Here is a 25120-nt window from a genome sequence, read left to right as displayed (position 1 = left end):
TCCTCTCTAACTTCATCCCAAATCACCTCTTCATCCCCACCCTCTTCTTCATACCCCACATTTTACCTACTACTGCTAGGCAGGGCTCCATCTCCTATCCCTCCGTCAAAAAGGCGCCAATCTTGAACACGAATCTGCGCTTGAGCTCTGCATCTTTGTGAAAAATCCACACTGAACTTCTCTTGCTGAGGCGCTAAATCGCTAGCCACCGCTACCTGTGGCGCTTGTCGAGACCGCTGCTCGCCTTGAGCTACAGTCCGCCCAGAAACAGCTTTCAACCTCCGGGCGCTCTTCCCACCGGTAGTCTGCTCCGCAACTGGTACACTCGCAAAGTGTGATTTTCTAGCAGCCTCCCTCTCCTGCGCCTCGCCTCTTTGCCCTGAGTGTGGCACCCAAACCCACTGCCCTTCATCACACCCTATCTCTGCTAAATCCCCTGTCGCTATTTGACCTGGTGGTAACCTAGGCTCCGGAAAAATACTTTCCTCCATGTCGGGCTCTGACCTATGATAGGGCCAATTATCGCCCTGCCACAAACTCCCACCCAACTGGTCTACGCCATATACCCATTCATCCTGTTCTGCACTGGACTCACCACCTGTCTCTACCGCCTGCGCCACAAAATCCACACCTTCCTCCCCTATACCCAAACCTGCACCCCCCGCTTGCTGCAAACTTACTCCCTTGCTACCAGTACCCCCACCAGGCCTTTGCCTATTCCTTTTCTGCGCTGGCCGCAACATGCCCACAACCTCTTCTTGGTCCCTGTCGCTCCCTGTGTCTGAAGAATAATCCACCAACGGAAAACCTTGTTCCCCCCTAGTGTGCAAAGTCATACCCAGAGGTTCTGTCATATCACTAACCTGTTGGCCTTCCGCTCCCACCTTCGCCACGCTACCTTGCTGCTCCCCGCTTAAAAGGCATGGTGCAGTACCCCTCCCCCCACCCCTCCTGCCCCTCACTCTACTTCTCCTGGAAATGAGCCCCTTAAACATCGCCAATGGGGCCCCCCTCATGCTAACCTCCCGCCCTGCTATGGCACCTTCTAAAACTCCCTGAGGCATTGCTATCACCGGGCGCTGTGCAAGGTGTTTTGCCATACCTCTGTCCTCACTGCTATGTGCATCTCCGCTCCTGAGGCGCGTGGCTCTTCTTGTTCTACCAGCCTGCTGAGGCAAGCAGGCCGCTATTGCCCTCTGCACTCCGCTTGCAGCACGACGCCTCATTGTCCTTCCCCTGGGCGCAGACGCATCCCTCGCCTCAGCTGACAGCAGGTCTTCTCTCCCTGCCTTCTTCAAGAATTCCACTGCTGTCCTCACTTGCTTGTCGTCCTCCATGCCTCTCCTGCTCCTCCCCGTCGATTCCAGTCCGTTATCACCTCAGGGAAAAACCTTTTCCCTCAGCTCTGTCTTCGCTTCGTTTCCTCACTTCGTTTCCTCCTCTCCCCACGCTTGCGCTTCCCTAATCTACGCGCACCTGACTAAAAAACGAACTACGCGCGCGCCTCTTCCTTACGTCCCTAACGTGGCCCGTTCCATTCGGGCGAACAGCCCCAGGGGGAGACTGTTTCTCCGCTCCCCCTGGGGCCCCCGTCTCTCGCTTGAAGAATTTCTAAGATCTTTACAGAATCAACGGCATTTACGATCTACGTGACCCAATAAGGAATAGTTACTTAAGGACTTAAAACGAGATTTAAAAAAAAAAAAAAATGTAAGTTCATTTTTAAAAAGTTCATTTTTAAAAAAATAGACAATCATACTCGATCTAAACTTGCTATCTTTTAAATAACGCACTAATTTCACGGAATTGGTTTTGAACAAATTCTACTGAACTGATTTTGCTCTAACCAAATATTTTAAAGTCCTAAAGATTGATATATAAACATTACATAACCTTAAAAATAACAGATCTCAAAGCCACACACGAAATATATATTATACACACGCACATAACCAATGTATGAATGCCTCCAAGTAAAAAAATAGAGTACGTAATAACTAGCCGTCATTTAACAGTGGATGTAGATGTTCCAAAACTGCATTAATGTTTAAACATTTGCACCACGCGAGGGAAGAGCAAAGAAGGTCGCCCGGTTTCTTAAAACTCTCTCAAGTCAGAATGTTAATGGTTTGTATTGATTGGTGTTTCGCTGCGGTCCTGCAATTACACAAGCCTTTCCAACAATATTGCACCAACTGCGAAACAATCTACGGCCATTGTTTTTCTGTCTACGAGACTTGACTGCCTGTAACACTCCCGGAAAAACTAGTTGACGGGGGCCTACAATATGTGCAAATCACACGGGTGCGGTTAAATGTCTATGCAAAGGCTTAGTTGTCCTATGAAAAATACAGTGTTAGTGCGTGTGTGAGAGACACAACTGGACATTTACGCCGAGGATTTGTACATCGATATTAGAAAAAATATATAACCTCTGCTTCTCTCAAACCCAATGTGCACAATGTTGTACGGGAATGGACGTTTCCTCGCTTTGTTTGTTTCTGCTCTCTCTATATATATTATGCCCCAAATGTGTAGACAAACAAAAAATACATTATATTTCTCACGGAAAGCACAACATCCCACAATTGATTGCGGAATAATGCATACTCCTAAAAACAGGAAGAAACACAATCAGCCGTGTATGGATTTTCTAACCCCTTTTAGGAGTCATTGCAGTTTTACACGGGTGGGTCGTGAATTGTTAGGCTGATGCTTGGAGTATGCTTTTGTGTGTGTGTATGTTTTGGGTTTCAGGTTTATGTTTCTGTACCTATAAGTGGTTGTATGCAGGCTATCCAGAGCCCCCTGTCAAAGGGCATAAACACGTACCAGGACTGGCCTTTTATTTTACAAATGGTTTTCCGTTGCATTTAATCCATAGTTTATTTAGGGTGAACGAGGAATACAACTCCCAGAATGCATCAGTTTGTTAAACAAAAGCCTACAACTGGGGTATGCTGTTCCCTGTGACGCGCATAACGCATCTGAGGACATTGCGTGTATAGTTACGGTCTGGCAACGGTGCGTTTGCAGCTGAGTGCGTGGGGTCAACGTTTGGATACAAAAGAGTATTCTGTTAAATCTCAACCACTGATCCCCGTCTCTGCTTATACTCCAGCCTTAGAAGACCAGGATCCCCCCCCCCCGCTCGTGTCTGGAGACACCCGCTCGTTAATAACGGCACCTGGAAGTGATTCATTTCAAACCTAAGGATCGGAAGTTGGCAACTAAATAACTTCGAAATGTTACAAAGTAGATATATTTAAAGAAAATCAGGTGTACTTCAGCATTGTTCGGGTAAGACAAATTAGTAAAAACGGAGGCAGCTGAAATACATTATTCGAGCTGCAAGCTACGAGTGAAGACGAGAAAAATACGTTCTCATAAGATACGTTGATAATGATGTAACCATACAAAACAGCTCCTTAATGAAGGAAGAATAAGTGACAACCTAGTGACAAAAGAAAGCGTGCAAAGGGGCACTGATTTGCAGAAATCTGAAGAATTTAAAAGAAAAAAAATCTGGCTTATCAGCCTGAAATTTAGCTGATATTTGTGTTGCATTCGCCAGCTTGGACCACCATTGTCACCCCCATACAAAAAAAAAGTGCGTTTACGATGTGCTAAGAATATTCGGGATTGATAACTACTCGTCAGCGGTAAAGGTACACATTCAAATAAAAAAAAAACCTAATAACTGCATAAACAAGCATCGATCTCTTGTCTTTATGAGGCCATGTGTTTCTAATTAGAAACACATGGCCCCATGAAGATAAGAAAGTGCTTTGCGACAGCAGCAAAGCAGGCGACCCAGTCTGGATCGGAGGCGAAAGGGTATCAACCAAAAAACCTTATTTCGAATGGCAGGCCACCGTTTAGCATAAACTGTGACGCAAGCCAATGGAAATGAGGGGCGGGGCTTCGAGCCCCTTTCTGAAAACCCCTCCGCCACAAAATCTCTCGCTGAGCGAGCAGTGCTTTGCACTGCAACGCTAGGCGAGACCTAAAAACCACATCTCAGATGGAAATCCCGATCTTTCCTCCTGTAAAAGAAGGGGAAATAAACAATATCAAGTTAACATCAATAAATTGTGCCTAACAAGGCTGCAGGAAAAATCATAAACAATATACAGTTCAATCATTACCCAAATGTACCCTCAACTCCTCCTTGGTGTTCCAACCCCCAGATTTTTACATCTCCAGGAAGTATAGATATAAACATGTAAAGCCTCCATCCCTGGGTGACGCCTAGCTGCAAAGGGTGGCCTCTTTATGAGCATTGCATGGGTTCGAGGCCATGCTGCTAGGGACGGAGATAAAGGAAAATAGTCATGGGGAATGGGGTCTGTTGGCTTCCAGACTGGACCCGAAAACTTATTCTCCAGCACCAAAGCAATCCTTTTTTCCTCAGCCTCTTTGTCTACAGACAATAACCCTGAGGCGCACTCTCCAGCAATGAAAGTCTGCAGACTTTGCAACTCCTATAATAGGATTCCCTTACTCAGCCCTACCTTCAGGCACTTAGTATGCATAGATGATATACCACCAAAATTGCGGATCCACTTTTAGGTTACAATTGTTTCAAATTCACCTCTAATTCAGATCCTTTAAATTGAAAGCACAAAAATCATAATGGTAAGTCCAAATATAGGGTATTGGGGTAGTAAGAATATACATAACTTGATGAAGTGAAAGGTTTTATTGTACCATTTAGAGTGTTTTTAGCAGGTATTTAAGTGTGTCTCTGGTGACTTGGTAATGAGATACTTTTAAGAGCATACATACAATTTTTAAACTATATATAATATGTTTATACCGGGTATGCTCCCGTTTGGAGTGTACGTATCATATTCTATCCTGTGTTTTATCTTGTGCTTTTATAGTTTTATGATATGAAATCGAATAAAGTTATCTGATATGTTGCCCTCGGCGAGAATGCACTCCAAAACAGGTTTCAGCAAAGTCAGCAAGTGTAATCAGATTGATTCATCAGGCCGTACGCGTTTCGAACTTCAACAGCTCTTTATCATACCGCCCCCAGTGGGCCTCAAGGTGAGTAGCACAGATGTATTATGGTGCCTGAGTTTTGCTGCATATAATTCCCAAGTGGGTTTGCCCACAACCCGACAAAAATGAAAAACAAAATGTCCAAACCCCAGAGGGTGAATCCTAAGACACATTCCTGATCTCGCTGGGTATTCCTAGAGACCTGTTGTCCCTTTAATGGCTGTAAATGAGGCCCGCATTGATGCAGTGGTGCACTGTCATGGCTGGACTAGTCGTATTAATGAAAGAAAAGAAGTTGCCCTTGGCGAGAATGCACTCCCAAACAGGTTTATTTCCTCATTACTCCACAGCGAAGCCAGCAAGTGTAATCAGATTCAATAAAACCCACTTGGGAAGAATATGCAGCAGAACTACAGGCACCATAAAGCATCTGTGCGACTCATCTTGAGGCCTACTGGGGGCGGTATGATATTTATTGGGAGATCGATGTCAGTGTATTTTTATTGCCTCACTCGACATTGGCCTGTGATCAAGAGCTGTTGAAGTTTGAAACGCATATCTATAACTTATGCCCTTGCAGTGCCCTCTTATGACCTCACAAATGACATCACTAATAACATGTTCTATGGGAGCCCCTCTCCCCATTTTACAACATTTCGGCCCGTGTGTGGGTTCCCTGGGGCCTCTCGCCGCTCGGGGACAGGGGCTTTGCAGCCTACCTCCCCTTGTGCACTAATTTTGACCCTGAGGGTGGGCTCCATGGGGCTTCTGATGGCTCAGGGAGGGAGGCCACATGGCCCTCCTCCCAATTCATATGTTCCACCCTAGAGGGGCTCCCCCGTGCCTCTGATGGCTTAGGCATTGAGACCATGCAGCCCCTTCCCCATACGTAATTTGTTCGGCCCTGGGGATGGGCTCCCCGGTGCTTCTGATGGCTCTAGGAGGGCAGACTTGTGTCCCCCTCCTCATAAATATTGTTTTTAGCCATGGGGGTGTGCTTCCCAAGGCCTCAGCAGGCACGGGGAACAGGGCCATGCATCCCCTCTCCCCTTTATGAACAAAGCCCTTGGAGTACAGGGCTTACAGGTATTATTATAATTTTTTTTTTGCAGGATTGTGGCATTTTTTGCATTTTTATTTTTTGCAGCTACGGGTGATCCTTCTGAATTCCTCGTGGGGCCTAAGGCATGAGGGTATCCCTACCCTGCCTATATACATACATATATACTTATATTTCGAAATTTGCTTACCTGAAATGTCTGCTTTTCTGTCTGTCTTTAAGCATAGGAGTAGCACAGTGCCATCCACGCCGAGACAGAAAGGGACAAAGTCTTTTCCATTTCTACAGCAACGTTTTTAGGCATAGGACTAGCACAGTGCTATCCATGCCGAGCTGTGAAATGACAAAAGCATTTTACCACTCCAGGCACAGTATTACAGCTTTGAATTGGTAAAAATACCAACCAAGCCAACCTGAAATTAATAAAAGCAACCCCTGACATGTGTTTTGCTTTCATTAGACCTCTTCAGAGAGGTATAGCTTTGTCCATACACAAGGGAACACCAAGTAGGGAGAGATCAGCCTATCCATTCATTGATAAAATCACAGCAGATCAGGAATGTCATAGTAGAAAGTCATCTACCTAGAGAACAGCTGAAAGGGGTCTCAACATCTGAAAGGCTTTTTCCCATGCGGCAAATGTAAAGCTTGTGCGCATAGCAGCAAAGTATCCACCTATGAGGTTCCAGGTTTAAAAGAACCTAACAGATTAAGAAATTCATGAATTGCCTTTCTACATACTGTTTATTGCCTAATATGCCCATGCCAGTTGAAGTATATAGGAAGCACCATCCATCCGGCAAAAAAACGGATCCTAGAACGCATGACGGCGATCAGTAACAAGGATGCCTCTAATCTTACCATCAAAGCAATAGAAATTTGCTTAAATTCTTTTGTCTGGACCAGATACCCCACGATGTGAGAGGTGTGGACATAGAGTTGAAGCTTCACAGATTGAAATCAAGATATGTAATAGATTTAGTAACAAAAACACCCATGGGTTTGAATTGTAGTGAAGACCTGGGGGTTCACTTATGAAAGATGACATAAGACAAAAAAAAAATGAGCTACCTGTGAAAAGAAATAGATGAAGGTCAATGCATACACGTAGCATAAACATGCCCATACAGGGCAAGATAGCGGAGTGAAGGGATTGATTTCTCAAAAATGCCCATCGGTGGGCATAATAGTAAGGGACTGAGTCCCCCGCGGACAAGGGACAACACACCGGTGATAATAGGAACATGGTTCTAATTTGAGTAGAAGCCCATACAGGGCAAGATAAAAGGAACCGGGTAGAGTTTCCAAATATTGCCCATTGGTGGGCACAACCGTGGAACTGAGCCCCTTTGGATAGGGGACTTAATGTCAAACATAGTGAAATCATTGAAACCTCAAGTGATGATTCTAAAACTAAATGAGTACAAATAATAATGCTGAAACATAAAATTGTGGGAAACATTTTAATATATTGAAAAAATAATTTTCATGCTACAAGATGGTGCAGATTTTTGTTTATAACATGAAGTCTGTCTTTAATGTTGTTTAACATGACGTAATTAAATTTGTTCACATAAAAAAGAGAAAAATGGCGGCCTACAATATTAAAATAGGCGCTTTGCCGAAAAGCGTCTGTTGTGAGTGCACAAATAATCCAATAAAAAAGATAATTCTTCTCCTGTGAGTGCTGGTCAAAGTTCTGTTTGGAGCCTGATATGTGTGCGAGTAAACCCTCGCACGACTTAGCACCCGCTTGAGAGTGCGGAAGCCAGGGTACAACTGGAGCGTAGCGATAGATTGATAGATAGATAGATAGATAGATAGATAGATACATACATAGATACATACATACATACATACATACATATATGTATATATTTTAAATCCAGTGGCGCCCTCAGTTTGAACGTCGGCGCTCCTGTCGTGGCGCTGTGCGAATTTTCTCCGGCAGGGCAGCCGGTTAATTATAAACAAGGTGACTCCTGAGCCCAGGGATCAATTGAAAACACACTCACTCAGAATCCGCTGCTTTTCAAGTTGCTTTTATTGCATATTAGCAAACATCGCCATGCCCAACGCATTTCGGTTCTTCACACAAACCTTGATCACGGGTAGACTGTCCCAATCAAGTGATCAAGTGAGGGCGTTTTCAATTGATCCCTGGGCTCAGGGGTCACCTTGTTTATATGTATATATATCTATATATATATCTATATGTATATATTTCTAACTCCTAAATTAATGCTGCTTCCCTTGCTGGTATATCGCATGCATTATATGACATTTGTATCACATCCACTACAGTCACCTAACCCTGGCATTGCAAGAAAAATCAAAATAAGTCAATGTGGAACAAGGATAATAATTATCTCTTTACCTTGACAATGTAGTGGATGCGCTATGACTGTAGGTCGATATTATTGATCTTGATATTGTCACTCATCTACACTGTGTCCTTGCTTTTAAGGCGCTTCTTATGCAAATATTTTGGGCTGCAGGTTTTGGTTACCACGTCCCGTTGCATCAGTTCACCAGAGCATAACTGTTAGAACCCGTGTTTAGGAAGACTGGGTAAATGTGATACATTGCTAGAGATCTGACGTTCTCTTCTATGTTCAAGGAGGAAGTGAGGAGCGCCGGCCTAGGAAGAACCAAGGATTCTGTCACCGACCTGAAGAGGAAAACCAGCAAAATCAACCGGAATGTTAAATTGCTGCAGGTCCGTCTCAAATACTTTACTATGATGATACACACTCTTATCTTGATAGATACTTAACATTCTTCCATTCACTTGCTTAATACCTCACTTAGTCTCTCCCATTGGCAGGCCAAGATCTTCAACACCTAGCACCAGCCAGCACGAAGACCAAATCTTTTCAGTTACCCCGTTAAAAGTTTCTGAGTGCCTGTAGCTTATCCTGTTTCTCTCTTTTAGCCAAAGAGAGCAATTGCAGAGCTTCATAGAGATGGTGCTTGGCAAATAATCCCAGCACACCCACAGACTTTAATACCACATCCTTCTTCTGACGCTTGTCCCACCCTGACGAGGTGGAATTCATTTGAGCACTCACTCAGTCACCCACTGTTCCCTGGCAGTCAAACATCCAGTAGGTCAGCAAGGCTAATATAGAGAATTAGTCTCCAATTAATGCACTCAAGCTTCTTATGCGGCCTTAGGACCACTCCGCTACCCTCCTTTAGTCAAAGACCGCAACTGTACATTATGAAGAGACTGTGAGTTTTGCTGGCTCAGAAATAGGTCCTCAGCATGCATTCACCTTTGCAAATAAATTATACCATCTCACAAAACATTCACTTTTACATCATCCCAAGGAGCTTGCATTCTTACACGCTCCTTTGACCAGCTGCCACCTAAGGTTTGATGAAGTTAGAAAGCTGTATTGCACAATTGCTCCACCAACCAGTCAGGTATAAACCTTTTGGAGATGATCATCCTCTGCCATGGCCCTTCTTTTTCATTTTCCCTCCGCCATCACATTGTGGCGCCACTAAAACTGCATTATGTGCTTTACAACCAACCAAAAGAGCATTCTCTATTTCCAACCCCGGAGCTGCTGTTGACTTGAAGTAGGACAATAAATAAATTCTCAAAACTAGTTAAAACTAAAAACCAGGATACTGCCAATGCCACGCACGCATATGCTTCAGCCCAGCCCGCTAAGCTGGTTTTCTATCTTCCGGTTGCTTTTTTTTGTGTCTTGGGCCTTAACACCTCGGACGTTTTGCAGAGGGTGTGTCACCTGTTATTTCCCTTGCAAACTGGCTCTTACAGATGAAAGGCTGGAGAAAAAGACAACTGCTGAAGGGGCAAGGGGTGTTTTGCTTGTGTCCATAGGAGGCACCGGCTGTGGAAATGAGCCTTTTTAGGGGCCCACCGGTGCAGGTGTTCACCCTTATTATTTCCACGGGTCCTTAGACCAACAAAGAAGAGATTGGCACTGAAGCTGGAATTCAAAATAACATGTTTATTCACTCATGAGTGAGACCACGTCTATACAACACCCTCAAGTGTTCCAGGAGGTAGTGACTTGACTACACAGACTATGGGCCTTATATACTGTGTTTGTTGCGGAGTAAGCATGTAGACTCAAATAGAAGGTACAAACATACACAGGAATAGCTATCGACTAACATGGGCAAATGGATATCACTTAGTCAGCAAAGTGGGAGGGGAGACAGAACTGCTTACTCAGTAGGATATGATAGACAGTTACATTCTCAAACAGGTGCATTCTAGCAGCTACAGGCCTTTCTGAACTCATACATTGCTTGAGCTTAGAATAGAAGGAGTTAACTAAAGCTGGTGACTCAAGCAGAATAGAAAGGCAAGCAACAGTGAAGACAGAAGAATCACATGGCTAACAAAATGGACGCCACAACCAAGATGGCTTCAGCTCATGCTAACAGATTATCTGCGATTTCCGCAGACGGCCCTTTTAGCATTAGCTGAAGACATCTGTATGCAATTGAAGAAACATGAACGTTGTCAACTATATCTATTAACATCAGTTTTCTTATTTCTTGGTCAGTTACTAGTCAGGAATTTACATTCTGATCATTTCGTTTAGCTGATATACATGAGGTACAGGTAGAAGCCCAAATGGAACAAAGCATCGGGCCACATTGTATTCATAAGCAGCAGGAAAAAAGGTTCGCAACAAATATACATAGGGCTGATAATACTTTCCAGCCCCAAGCAGTAAATATTGTCCATAGCCATCCAGTCAAAGTCCATGTTCCTGAATCCTGATGGATTTCAGTGGCTATTTTATGAAGCTTGGAAATTGCCTCAAAAACTGAAGGGGCGTGGTCAGGGATATAGACACAGCAACTGCTCCCGATGATGTGGCATGCTCCACCATGGTCCGCAAGGACCACGTCGAGGACCATCCTGTTTTGGAGTGCCACAATCTTCGCAGTTTGCAGTTCTTCCGTGAGATTTCCAAGGGCCATGGCTGTCTGATTGGTTACAGCCTCTACAACACGTGTCAAGCGTCTGATCTTTCTGTTGTTTAAGGCCGCACCACCGAAGAAGAAGTCCCAAATTAAAGTCAACATATTGCTGCCACCTCATCATGATTTATTGTTCTCTGTGATCGGCTCTTAGAAATGTCATTGTACAGTTTATAGTCTTTGTGGTAGGATGCAGGAGCCAAAACAACAGGTGGTAGCAAAAAGGATACATAACAGCTTCCAGACCACCCAGTAGGTAGGTGGTAATACCCTTTACTTCCACAAATGGGTTTTATGTGATGACAAAAAACTGCTATTGTTTATTCCTGTAATGTTCAGTGTTCTAATTCAGTTACTTTTTCCCACTGGGATGCTACCAATACTGCTTACACAAAGATCTGCTCGAGCTCTAGTAACAGCAATAACAGGAGGGCCATTGCCTTTGACTGTTCGAGTGTTGGAGAAAACATAGCGTGCGGAGGCATTTCCTCTGTGATATTCCTCCATTTCCCATTTAGTTCCTATAGCTTGCGGATCTCCTTCCTCATCAGGATAGCAGACTTTATTTAGCTGAGCATTGAGTCCTCCTACACGAGCATCAGTGATATTAGCAATTTGAGAAGCCCATAATAGTGCGAACCAAGCTCTGCAGAAGCTGTTATGTGAAAATGGCAAGGGAATGAAAGGCGTTCCTCCCTTTTTAGGTCTCGGCTGGCGATAGCAGCGCGCATGCGCTGCTCTCGGCATTCGAGAGCTTCTTGAAATCAATACGGTTGAGTAAAGGGACTTGAAGCCCCACCCCCTCTTCCCATTGGCTCGCGTCATAGCTTAGGTTAAACGCTGGCATTCTATTGTTAAGAAGGCTTTTTAGTCCCTTCCTGTTGCCGCCCTGTCCACTTTTGGCCCCGCCTACCGGGACTGGATCTTTTACTGGCGGCAGTACACACACTCCTTTAATTATTAGCTAGGCACTTTTTTTCCCATTCTTGGAATGTGTTGAAATAACAATCGGACGCGCTTGTTGCCTTCGGGGTGAAAAAAATAATCTTACCTCTGCAGCAGTGCCACTCGTCACTGCTTTTGAGGTAACTTCAAGGAGACTCGTTATAGTTCTTTCAGTCTCATCATTTCAGAACGGAAGCATTTTCAATGTTATATACAAGGAAGCCGTGGTTGTTGCTGATTTATCTTACACAAACAACAACCATTGGCAAAGCCCATAGCCCTGGCTTGCTGTAGGTGTCATGTTACTTGCTTTATCAGTATTATATGTCTGTATGCAATGACAGAAGCAGCAAAATACAAGTTGTTGTACACGACCACCAGCAAGGCTCTGTTTAATGGCGCTGTGCGTCTTAATCTCCATGTCTGTCCAGCTGCAGGGTTGACTGTGGCGTTACAACCAGAACTGCAGAATTTGAGAATTTGAGAACCATGATTGAATCTCGGCATGCTCAAAATCCTGTGCTTCTGGGCACATCACTTCTCCCTGTGCCTCAAAACATGAATGTGATCTTGTGTAATTTAACCGGTGCTCATGCACAGTGATCCAATATCTTTGTGTGGCATTCGCGCTATATAAAACTGCAATAAATGCTTCTCCATCATGGTATTACATTTGTTTTAATCTTGTTCGTTGGCCTGCTGGGGTTGCCTTCCGTCCTGGCTAATCTTGCTTGTAGTAGCGTGCGCAGAGCTCTAGGCCTCTGTGTGAACTGACCTGCACCAAAACTGACTCAGTGTCACCGTTAGTTGTCCTAGTCTCCCACAGATGCAGGGACACAGCCGGCTAGGGCACGCTTTTACTGCCTGTGTTGTGTGTGCTGCGTGATCACAAGTGTGTCAGGAGCTGTGGTCCCTGCTGGGTTCCATCCTCCTACAGGTGAGAGCCAGGGCTTTAAGTGGGCCGGGTCCTGCCATGCTCTGCACTGGCAGTTCTATAAAGCAGTTGCCAAACCGGGTCTCTATCGGGCTCTCCATTTTTGCCCTCAGGGTGAAAACATTTTTCTTACCTCTGCAGCAGTGCCACTCGTCACTGCTTTTGAGGTAACTTCAAGGAGACTCATTATAGTTCTTTCAGTCTCATCATTTCAGAACAGAAGCATTTTCAATGTAATATACAAGGAAGCCGTAGTTGTTGCTGATTTATCTTACACAAACAACAACCATTGGCAAAGCCAATAGCCCTGGCTTGCTGTAGGTGTAATGTTACTTGCTGCATCAGTATTATACATCTGTATGCAATGACAAAAGCAGCAAAATACAAGTTGTCGTACACGACCACCAGCAAGGCTCCGTTTAATGGCGCTGTGCGTCTTAATCTCCACGTCTGTCCAGATGCAGGGTTGACTGTGGCGTTACAACCAGAACCGCAGGATTTTGAATTTGAGAACTATGATTGAATCTCGGCGTGCTCAAAATCCTGTGATTCTGGGCACAACACTTCTCCCCGTGCCTCAAAACATGAATGTGATCTTGTGTAATTTAACCGGTGCTCATGCACAGTGATCCAATATCTTTGTGTGGAGTTTGCGCTATATAAAACTGCAATAAACGCTACTCCATCATGGTTTTACATTTGTTTTCATCTTGTTACTTAGAGGAGTCGAGCGAAATACTGCGCATGGGTGGCCTGCTGTGCCACTTCTTTCCAAACTCCTAGTACTTGGGCCGGCTCCTCAGGCATCTCTCCCAGCCACGGCTGCACGAAAAACCTCTTGTGTGCCTGCGCAAGTAGCCGCTCTTCCTCACACTTTTCAGGTTACTGCTGCTGCACTTTGACTCCAGGGAGCACTTCAGCTGCATGCTGCAGATCCTCGCTGCCCCCCCTGCTACCCCACTGCCTGGGTCTTTAATGGTGCACTCGTGTGTGCCCCTGACCGAGGCTAACAGAAGAGGGCACCTTGGCCCCAGCACTGCAGCGGTTTGTATTCCTCGAAAGCGTTTGCCTCAGGGTTAACTGCAAACGTTAAGCACTCTTCAAAATGTAACCACGCAGCACACTGTTTATTTGCAGTCTGCACCCATTATTGTGTGCCACTGTGCTTGTGCAAATTAACAAAGCAGTGCTTTCTTTTAGCTACATAAATAAAAACATTCCGATTTTGAAACGCAATGGTCACTTTATTTTCAGGCGCCATTTACGGGTGCTTTTTGTTGTACATGTTTTGTGTTTAACGCACTATTCATTTATTTATAGCCTGTAAGATTTATTGCTCAATGTTTCTAATTTTTGTGCTGGAATGAGGGGAAAATGACTTAATTGGCATTAGTTTAACCCCGATGCGCAGTGGCAGGGCTGTTTCAGAGGTCTCCTTTCTGTTGCTCTTCCCCCCCCCCCATCTGTGCTTTTATGGCTCTCTCGCCAGTGTGCCTCTCTGCTCCGTGCACTTCCCCCACATGACGGACCTGGCATGCTGTTCTGCTCCTCTGTTTATTTCTGCTCTGCCACACTTTTCACACACAACAGCTATTTATTTTCTCACATGAGCGCCTGCCGAGCTGGGCCTCTTTGCTTCGCTAGGTGGCTCTTTTCCATAAATGAGCTGCCTGCCTAGATTTATGGCAGCGTCTGCTACTCCACCCTCCTACAGTGAGCCATTAGACTTCACATGTAATATCACAAGGGCAGTGTAATAAACCCAGCACACTAGCAGATCAAGACTTTGTATTTAGATTACTGTGCACTTTGTATGTCTGAGTTCAAATCCTATTTCAAGGAACATGTTTAGAGTTTGTATTTTTAAACATTTGAAATGCTGCTGAAGCTTTATTCATTATATCTGCATTTGCCACCTAAATTATGTTTAAAAAGTTATTTCCTTTCCAAGTCATGGGCAAGGGATGGTTTAAAGTGCTGCATCCACATTGTAATATGACCTGAAACCCTTCATTTAAGTACTCTTTCTGGCAGCATCTCCAGGATCTGTGTTTATTTACTTTTGGAAATGTTGTTGTGGTTTCGGTCTGGTAACTTTGCATCCAACAACCTACTAAGGCTAAAACTGGCCCTGCAAACACATATAATGTTGACAGTCCTCCTGCAGCTGTTTTTACCGTTATTCATAAAGGATTATAAAGTATATTCAATATAGCCTTTGCACATATGTGCACATTACTCATTGCCACCTAATTACACTCTCCTAAATACCAGATAAATACATCCCACATAAAACCACTATGCCACATAGCAACCATCCATACAAATACACTCCACAACATGCCACATAATTCCCATCAACATAATTTCACTCAAAATACCACACAGTTCCACGCCACGCAATTCAGCTGCACACATTTCCATTCTGCACCACATAATTCAACAACAAACCACATAATTCAAATCAACACACTTACACAACAAATGCATCCAATCCACACCTCAAAATTCAACATCATGTCACACAATTCATCAGTTCACCACATAATTAAATTCCACTACATACCACGCCACAAGACAACATACCAATACACATATTTACACTCCATAACACTCAATCCCATTCTACGTAATTCCAGCTAATTTAATACCACATAATTAATATCCACATAATTCCACTACACAAATACACACACACACACACAATTCCACCCCGCACAATTCCACAACTATCAAGTTCAATCCAATCCATATAATTAAACTCCACACTACATACATCCACACCATAAACAAAAGACATTGTCATTTACAACACCATTAACTCCAACTTTCACTAATGGGAGACCAATTGCATTGCAAATGCTTGTGTTATTGTACTTTGTGGCAGATCTGTTCCACTGTATCTCTTGAGGCTCTACAAACAAATTTGGTGATGAAGAGTAAATTGTATTTTTCTTGACAACTTTTTAATTAAAAAGTTCTTCTCTTTAATTTCCTGTAATTCCCATAGTTGAAAAAACAAGCATTTGCAATGCAATAGGTCTCGCATTTTGCGAGTTTGAGCTATTGGCAAGTGGGCTGCTGGATGCTGTTGGCATAGGAGTGGTTGATCATAAGAACTTGCAGGAGACACATGTGAACTCTCGTTCAACGTTGTGTGGTGCAGTGTGGCAGCAGTGGGTTGAGTGGCAGTCAGGCCTGAAAGCACAGAGGAGTGTAGCATGGTAGCGGGGCTTGGGAAAGAACCAGGGTCCCTGGTGCTGGACACGGTGCAGGTAGGTGCAGCTGTGACTGCTCCACGTATCCTTTCATCATCGTTTTGCAGCTGCCATTAAGTAGTTTGTGGGAAAGAGGCGGAGTGCAGGGTGCCGTGGGCGGGAAACGGAAACCAGTTATGTCACTTCCTGTACGATGATCGGAAATCCAGTGACGTCCCTTTCTGTGCAGATGGTTTATGGGAAATTAAGTTCTCTTTGTAGGTTTCTTCTACTGCCTAGATATAAGCCCTCATGTATTCCCCATGATTGCAGTGCAATACAGCAGTTTAAACATTCACACTACTCATATAGCCAGCGCACCAACTCTCTGAGGAATACGGCTGGGTTACCATGCATGCAGTCGGAACAACTCGCAAAAAAAAAAGCATTACAAATGCAATAGGTCTGCCTTTCATTAAGTTAAAGCCATTTGCTTTGCTTTACAATACGATTAGCAAAGCAGATGGCTTTAACTTAATCAAAGGCGAGACCTATTGCATTTTCAATGCTTGTTCTGATGAGCTGGCATAATTCCACACACCCAACAGTTGGTGATGTTCGTAGCATTGTGGGTGTGATGCAACATTTGAATGAATGTATTGTTGAAGTAGGACATCCTGTGCTGCTGCTCATGATAGGGAAGAGTGAAATAGTGGTGCTCAATGGTGACAGGTGTAGTAGCAGTCAGTAGGTTTCGAGCAGGAGTTACTCTTTCTACAACCCATGTGATTGTAGCAATCAGAACAATAATTGAAGTGAGTCCAATAATGAACATAGTCTTTCGATCACAAAGTCTTGCTGCAATCGATTTCTTCTCCGTAGGCATGTTCATCTCGATGTTGAACAACAAAACAGATAACACACTAAGGTCCTGGGCAGACGTTGGTTTCTTCACTGAGGTTGAGACGAGTAATTACTACTAGAAGACCCCCCATTTGCTACTCAGGCTTTCACTACCCAGGACAGTGACTCAACCAGTCTCTTTCGGCAATGAAGTGTCTCTCTTCCGGAGTCGCAGCTGATATCGCGATTTACCAGGGATCGTGTGGTCTGGGAAGACTTCCTCAGGTTCTTCAGGCAAAGTGGCGTGTCCTTTCTCTGTGTCCAGGATGTCACGATGATCCGCTACCACAGCTGGGCTCACTAGGTCATGCGGAACCCGCCGAGAGTGGGTGGCATGGACCCAGGTCTTCTGGTTGGTTACTCGCACCACAGTCCTGGTAGCCAAGAGCACCTGCTCAGGGCCGCGTCACCTCAGGGCTAGGGAGCTGGCTCTCTGGAAGGACTTCGTCACCACGTAGTCTCCAGGCCATAGTTCATGGCCTTTCACCCTGCGACCTGTCTGGAAGCGTTTCCGGAACCTGTTGATAAACTGTCAGTCAACTGAGACAAATAGTTGTACATCTATACACAAGGTACATCATGTATAGGGCGTGGCGTAGGAATCCCCCAAATATTCATTGGCCTCCCAAAAACCACCTCATACTGTGTGAGGCCAGATCGTGTATGTGGTATCGATCTAATGGATAGCAATGCCAAGGGCAGTGCATCAGGCCATTTCAGAGATGTGGAAGCTTGTATTTTGGCCAACTTAAGTTTGAGGGTAGAATTGTATCATTCCACCAGCCCTGCTGATTGTGGGTGAAAAGCAGCATGGAACTTCTGCTTAGTTCCCAATCCTTTCATGAGGTAATCAACAACTTGCCCAATGAAATGGGGTCCGTTGTCATTCCACAAAACTCTGCAAATGCCAAATCTAGGGAAAAACTCTTTTAGGAGCACCTTTGCTGTAGTAAGAGCTGTATTATCTTTCGTAGCATATGCCTCTATCCATTTACTGAAGACACATACCACCACTAAGACATACTTTAGATTATTACAGCGTTCACGCTGGATATAATCCATTTGCAGAACCTCAAAAGGTGCAGCAGGTATTGCAAACCCTCCTGTTGGAGTTTGTGTTCCCTTTCCAGGATTATACTGGAGACAAATCAGACAAGACTGGACTATCTTTTTAGCTGTGCCGGCAATATCTGGATAATCCCAAACTTGCATAAATAGCTTTGCTATTGAGGATGCTCCAACATGTGCCGGCCCATGTGCCATGTGAATCATGGGATGTAAATAGGCTGCGGGTAATTTCCACTTCGTCATGTCTTTATTCCTCCAACAGCCCTCATCATCCAATGTTCCCTTCTTAGACCATTGGTCTAATTCTTCAACAGAGGCAGATCGTTGCATGTCCAGCACCTCTTGCCTGGCATCATGCCAACGTTCAGCTTGTGACTTGACCACATACATAGATGTAGTACTTTGCTGCATTGCAGTCTCACGGGCTGTGTGATCCGCAAAGGCATTGCCTTACCCTGTTTTATCAGTCACTTTCTTATGTGCGCTACACTTAACAATCGCTACTTTCTTAGGATATGTCAAGGCAGTAAGGAGATTATGTACTAATTACGCATGCACTATTTGTGTCCAATGTGAAGTAAGAAAGCCTCTTTCCTTCCAGAGTTGCCCAAAATCGTGAGCCACTCCAAAAGCATATTGGCTATTGGTGTAAATGTTAACAAACAGATCTGTGCTAAGCTCACATGCTCTTGTTAGCGCTATCAACTCAGCTGCCTGAGCTGACTTCTGTGGGATGCGAGCTGTCTCAACTACTGTCTAAAGTGTTGTAATTGCATACGCAGCAGATGTCGTGCCATCGGGCAACTTCAAGCAGGACCCGTCAACCCACATTCCCCATCAAAACTAGAAAGGGGCGTATCTTATAGGTCAACACGACCCTTTGTTTGTTCTTCAGTAAGGGATATACGATCATGTGACTCTTGTGACTGGGACTTAGTATTTGGAAATGGCAATAGTGTAGCAGGATTGAAAGTCGAACATCTTTTCAGTGTGATATGAGGGGCCAAAAGTGTATATTCATAGCCTGTCAAGTGAGTACTAGTCAAATGTTGTGTTTTTGTTTGATTTAAAAGGGCGTCAACTGAATGGGGCACTAGCACAAGCAATCTATGTGAGAAGACTATTCCCTCACTGTGATGTATGGACACAGCTGTCGCTGCCACCGCTCAAAAACACCCAGCCAACGTATGAGCGACTGGATCAAGGACAGCTGAAAAATAGGCACAAGGATGCTGCTTATCACCGTGTATCTGGGTTAAAACCGAGAGAGCGCAACCGTGCCTCTCGTGTACATAGAGTGTGAAGGCCTTAGTGTAGTCTGGAGTTCCTAATACTGGTGCAGAACAAAGAGCTTGGCATAACTGTTGGAAAGCATTTTGGCATTCAGTAGTCCATGGGAGAGGCATCGGAGTGTCTTTAATCAAAAGGGCCAACAAGGGTTTAACAATGTAAGAAAAGCTAGGGATCCACTGCCTACAGAAAGAAGTAAGACCAATCAGTGCACGAACATCCTTCTGAGTACAGGGCACAGGCGTGTCTAAAATAGCTTGAATGCGGTCTGGTGTGAGTGCACGTCCCTCCTTAGCCTTGAGGTGACCTAAGTAGATAACCTGCTGTCTACAAAACTGCAATTTCTTCAGAGAGACTTTGTGATGATGAGATGCAAGAAATGATAGTAATAACAGTGTTCCTTCTTCACACTGTTCAGGGGTATCTGCAGCCAACAAGATGTTATCGACATATTGAATAAGAGCGGGTGGCTCTTATTCAATATGTCGATAACATCTTGTTGGTACAGGGAAAGAATCAAGCTGTCTTTTTAATGCCTGGCTATAAATGCTAGGACTCCCTGTATATCCTTGTGGAGCTCTACAAAATCTGAATGAGTGATTATTCAAAGTGAAGCCGAACAAATTACGGCTGTCAGGATGAATAGGTATAGAGAAGAAAGCATTCTTCAAATCGATCACACTGAATGCAGGTGCAGTAGGAGGAACCATAGTAAGAAGTGTCGTGATATCAGAGACTACTGGATATTGGGGCACTACCAACTTTGTTGACCTCTCTCAAGTCAATAGTAAATCTATAAACCTTAGTATCAGTGTCTTTTTTCAAAATGGGACGAATAGGGCTATTACAGATATTGTAAGGAACTTCTTCCACAACCCCCACTCTGATCAAATCCTGAAAAGTATGCATGAGTGCTTCTTCACCTTCTCAAGAGATTTTATATTGGGGCAATCGGGGCAACAAAGCACCTTCCTTCTCTTGAATATGTACTGGTGGGATAACTATTTGATCCACATCGGTGTCTGATGTAGCCCACAAGGTACTAGGTAGTGATGCCAAAGCAATATCCTCTTTAATAAGACAAGACCTCTCAACCATTGGATAGTTGTCGTTTAAAATAACACGCACACCTTCTGGGAAACAAAGTGTTGTAGCACGAAAATGTTTAAGCAAACCGATACCCACAATGTTATCCGGCGTGTTAGGGGAAAGCAAAAATGGACATGTTGCAGTGAATGTATCAAGTCCAAATTCAAGTGGTTGTGACAGTGGGTTAATGAAAGGTGTCCCATCAAATCCTATCGATGTTATCGTTGTGAAGACAGGGGAGCCCTAGGAACCAATTGTTTAGACAGAGTGCTATGAGTAGCTCCTGTATCAACCAGAAAGCGATCAGTAGGACCCAAGACGTTTGCATCGACTTAGGGACCCCTCTGATCTACTGGGACCTCAACCGGTTCTTTACCCCATCCTAGGCATTCCTATGCATAATCAGAATCCTTAGGACCATCAGCCAAGTAATCAGACATTTGGTATTGGTTGCGCCTATCAAAGGTATTAAAGAATTAGGATAGTGTTCAACTGCCTCAATTCTAGCACGATTATCTATGCCTCCCCTATTTCCTGTGTTCCCTGGGCGGCCTCTCATACTTCCTCTACCCCGCTGATACTGCTGACCTTGCAAATTGAGGCACTCGGAACGCCAATGTCCAATCTCTTTACAATACGCACACTGATCAGAAGACAAAGTTGCTTGAGGGAAAGGGGGTACCCCAGGGCGATACATTGCACGTCCACCTTTACCACCGCCTCTAAATGATGGACCATAGACTTGAGCCAACATAACTTTCGTTTTTAAATCCGTAACCTTTTTATCCTCCTTGCCTTTTGCTTCCAATTCTTGATGCTCATAATACTGGGCCATAGTCAAAAGGGAGACAGGGGAAGACGTAGTCCATAAACTCGCGCTGGCCTTTAGGCGACTAGCTATTTCTGGCAATATGTTAGCGACAAATTTGTCTACGAACAGATGCTTACCCGTGTCATCTGTCAACGACTGCCCACTAAAGTCCTGGAATGGCTCTTCGAATTGTATAAACAAAATCAGAAGCTGACTCATCTACTTTCTGCTTACAAGACGCTAATGTAGTCCAATCTATTTTCTTAGGGGTATAAGAGTTTTCAACTTAGTCACAATGGCTTTGGGAAGATCTAATATAACCTGTTGTGGTTTCTGCGCAGGCTCTCTATCAGCATCTATTTCCTCTAAATGCACCCAATCTCCATAAGCTACATTATCATCTACCTTCTGAATTGATCTCCGCATATCAGGGGGTAAAATAAGGCCAAAAACATGTCAATATCAGGCAACGTCATAATGCAGGAGCTAATAGCTCCTTCTACTTCTTCATAAAAAGCGGCTGTATTTTTTCGTTGATCAGGCAAAGCAGCTTTAAGAGCCATAACGTCTGCTCTACTCCAAGGGGTATAGACCAAATTATAAATAAAATATCCCTTCGCATTATCTGAAGTTTTATCGTCACTTGTGCCTGTTCCCTTTGGAGGAACATACAAAGGCGCAGCTTCACGCATCGGCTTCACAGTAACTACAGGATCACTAGTGTCTTTATCTGTCCCTGTAGCTTCTGCTTGTCGCGCTGGGATCTGAACTCTTTGCTCAGCTGTAGCTTTACCAACTTCCTTGTTCTCATCCCGTAGACAGAATGCGTCAACGCGTAATTTAACCACTCGCCTAATTAGATCGGACACCTGTGAAAAAAGAAAGGTGCCATCACTTAACTGTTTATAATCTGTGTTTATATCAGATAGCTCTAGAGCACCAGAATGTTTTCTAAAGCTGCTTATTACTCCACAAGTGAACGTCTCTAAACAATATAACTGCTCTAAATCGGACCATTGCTGAACCATTTCTAGAATGTCTGCAGCGGAGGCATCCCCATAAGCTGCTTTACGAGCAGCAGATCTAAGAGTGGCCTTATGTTCAGTAGTTAAAGCAGAGCGAGTTGTCCGCCCGATCTTCATCTTCTTCTGAAGAAAAATGCTCCTCATCAGAACCTTAATTCTCAGGGGCACTAGGGAATTTATACGGGGGCGGAGGTCTGTCTAACAAAATAGAATCATCTTGAGGTTTATTAAGTATGTGATAAATGGGGTGCCTAACAGGGTACTGGGCAGTTACCTCTGAATGACGCTCCCTATCTTCTTTCTCTTTTATTTATTTAATTTCCTTATTTTTTAATTCCAATGCTTTTTCATAAATCGATTTGCGCTGTTCTTTTTCTGCTACAGCTTCTTCTCTCCTCACTCTCTCATTCACCTTTTTCTCCCACATTCGTACACAATCAAACATATTGTGTTGACTCTTTCTCTGAAACAGACACTGCTCAACATACTGAATCTTCTTACAATCAAATGACCCATTTACTGGCCATTGTGGATCAGGATCCTTTTTTGTATATTTGTTCCACAGTGTACTATACATTATGGAAGAAATACCATATTTATTATACATAAACCTATTAGGTGTACCCTCTACGGGAGCCGGCTGACTACTTTCTAGATCCATATTGGTACCTCCAAGACAGCAACACATTCTACGAAGTGGGCTAGGAGCAGGCATGCCAAAAATATTATAACCAAATATAATATTATAATCAAATAGTATTTATCCCAAGTATATCAAAAGTAGAGACAAAAATCTCCTCATTACCTGCCTTTGTTTATTACAACAAACAAACAAATAAACAAAACCAGAATCTTGGCCAAGCAAATTCAAAACAAGAGTGTCGCTTCAGCAACCTTACCAAACCAAAGTCTCCAACCTCCACCTGCCAAGCTCTGGGTTGACCTAATGGTCACTGCAAAACTTACGCCAAATGAGATCTTAGTTGGGACCGGCCACCACCTGAAGGGTCAGATGGGGAAAACTGGAAAAACACGTCGGTCTGCAAAGATAAAGGGTCTCCTCGTACAGGGTACCTCCTCAGTAGATTCCTGTCCTCCATCAAGACCACTCCTTTGAATGGCCGCGTCTCCGATGAGCCCCACGATTCGGGCACCAAACTGTGGAAATGAGCCTTTTTAGGGGCCCACCGGTGCAGGGGTTCACCCTTATCTGTCCACAGGTCCTTAGACCAACAAAGAAGAGATTGGCACTGAAGCAGGAATTCAAAATAACAAGTTTATTCACTCATGAGTGAGACCACGTCCATACAACACCCTCAAGTGTTCCAGGAGGTAGTGACTTGAATACACAGACCATGGGCCTTATATTCTGTGTTTGTTGCAGAGTAAGCATGTAGACTCAAATAGAAGGTACAAACATACACAGGAATAGCTATCGACTAATATGGGCAGATGGATATCACTTAGTCACCAAAGTGGGAGGGGAGACAGAACTGCTTACATCAGTAGGATATGATAGACAGTTACATTCTCAAACAGGTGCATTCTAGCAGCTACAGGCCTTTCTGAGCTCATTCATTGCTTGAGCTTAGAATAGATGGAGTTAACTAAAGCTGATGACTCAAGCAGAATAGAAAGGCAAGCAACAGTGAAGACGGAAGAATCACATAGCTAACAAAATGTACGGCACAACCAAGATGGCTTCAGCTCATGCTAACAGATTATCTGCAATTTCCACACGGCTTGCTTGAATGTTTCTGTCCTGGGGTCTATAAATTAATTGACAAGGGCCTACCCCATCAGTACAGCCTTTATTCTTAGCTCCTCCAGAGGCAAATCCTTAGCTTTCAAAACTTTAAATCCAAAGCCTAGTGTCTCAATTGAACTCAACCCTAATTCCAATGTTAATACTGAGGAAGATGCACATGGATGTCATCTCAACGGTAAGGGCTCCGGCCTTTGTAGAGTGGATCATCTTCGACTGAGCATAGAGTTTGTGTGTAATTTCCGTGTCATGGTGTTGAGGATTAAGCAAAGGTCCAGAGATCCTAAGACTGGATGTTATTGCCTTTATTCAATTAGAGCTTCTTGAGAGGAGCTTTTGCTCGAAGCACTGGACCTTTACAGCCTCGTGTTCATTACAGTTTGTTGAGGTTTTGAGCGTGTGCTCCTCTTTGCGTAATGTAGATAATTTTAGCCACATTGAAACTATTGTTTCTTTTGGTAAATGTTATCCGAAGGAAACAGTTATCCGATATTTGTCTTGAATAAAGTCTTTATTATTTACATGATATAATCATCATGTGTAATTTTTGTGTTTGTGTTCTGGAGGTGAAACAGCCAACCAGCCGACACGTGTTTCGCCATCTGGTCAGTACGACCTGGGCTTTCTCAAGGCTGTAAGAGAATTAATGTGTGATTGTAAATAAAGAGAGATCTCAGAACCCCTATATAGATCACCAGAACCCCTATATAGAGCACATGGATGTGCATTGAGAGAAAAGAAAGAGAATTGCCTAAATTAAAATAAAATAAAAAAGATGTGAATTTTAACAGTGAGTGAGTACTACAAACCAAAATTTAATAGAAATGAAATAGACACAAAAAATAGTATGTTCTATATATCGGTAAAATACCGCTATGACATATTAATTTAGAAACTCTGTTAGATAGTATGGTGCTGGCTATGGAACATTCGGGTTAATAAGCAGCGTTAAGGCTGTAAAAGTGAAGGCGCACACTCCACTGGGACATGTTAAGGTATTGGTCTCAATGTCAGGGGTCATGTTTGTGATCCTTAGTAATCCGCAGAAG

General features: G+C 43.9%; 1 protein-coding gene across 1 annotated transcript in view; it reads left to right on the top strand.

Moving 5' to 3' along the window:
- Positions 1-25120, top strand: part of TSKS (testis specific serine kinase substrate) — a 332589-nt gene that overhangs the window by 213668 nt on the left and 93801 nt on the right. The window contains exon 3 of the mRNA XM_085614340.1: positions 8691-8789. Coding sequence (XP_085470466.1) covers positions 8691-8789 — 99 coding nt within the window. The remainder of the gene's footprint in view (positions 1-8690; positions 8790-25120) is intronic.

The sequence above is a fragment of the Triturus cristatus genome, chromosome 7 (genome assembly GCF_964204655.1).
Source record: "Triturus cristatus chromosome 7, aTriCri1.1, whole genome shotgun sequence".
Classification (NCBI taxonomy): Eukaryota; Metazoa; Chordata; class Amphibia; order Caudata; family Salamandridae; genus Triturus; species Triturus cristatus.
Note: the sequence above shows the minus strand (reverse complement) of the source record. Positions and strands in the feature narration are given on the sequence as shown.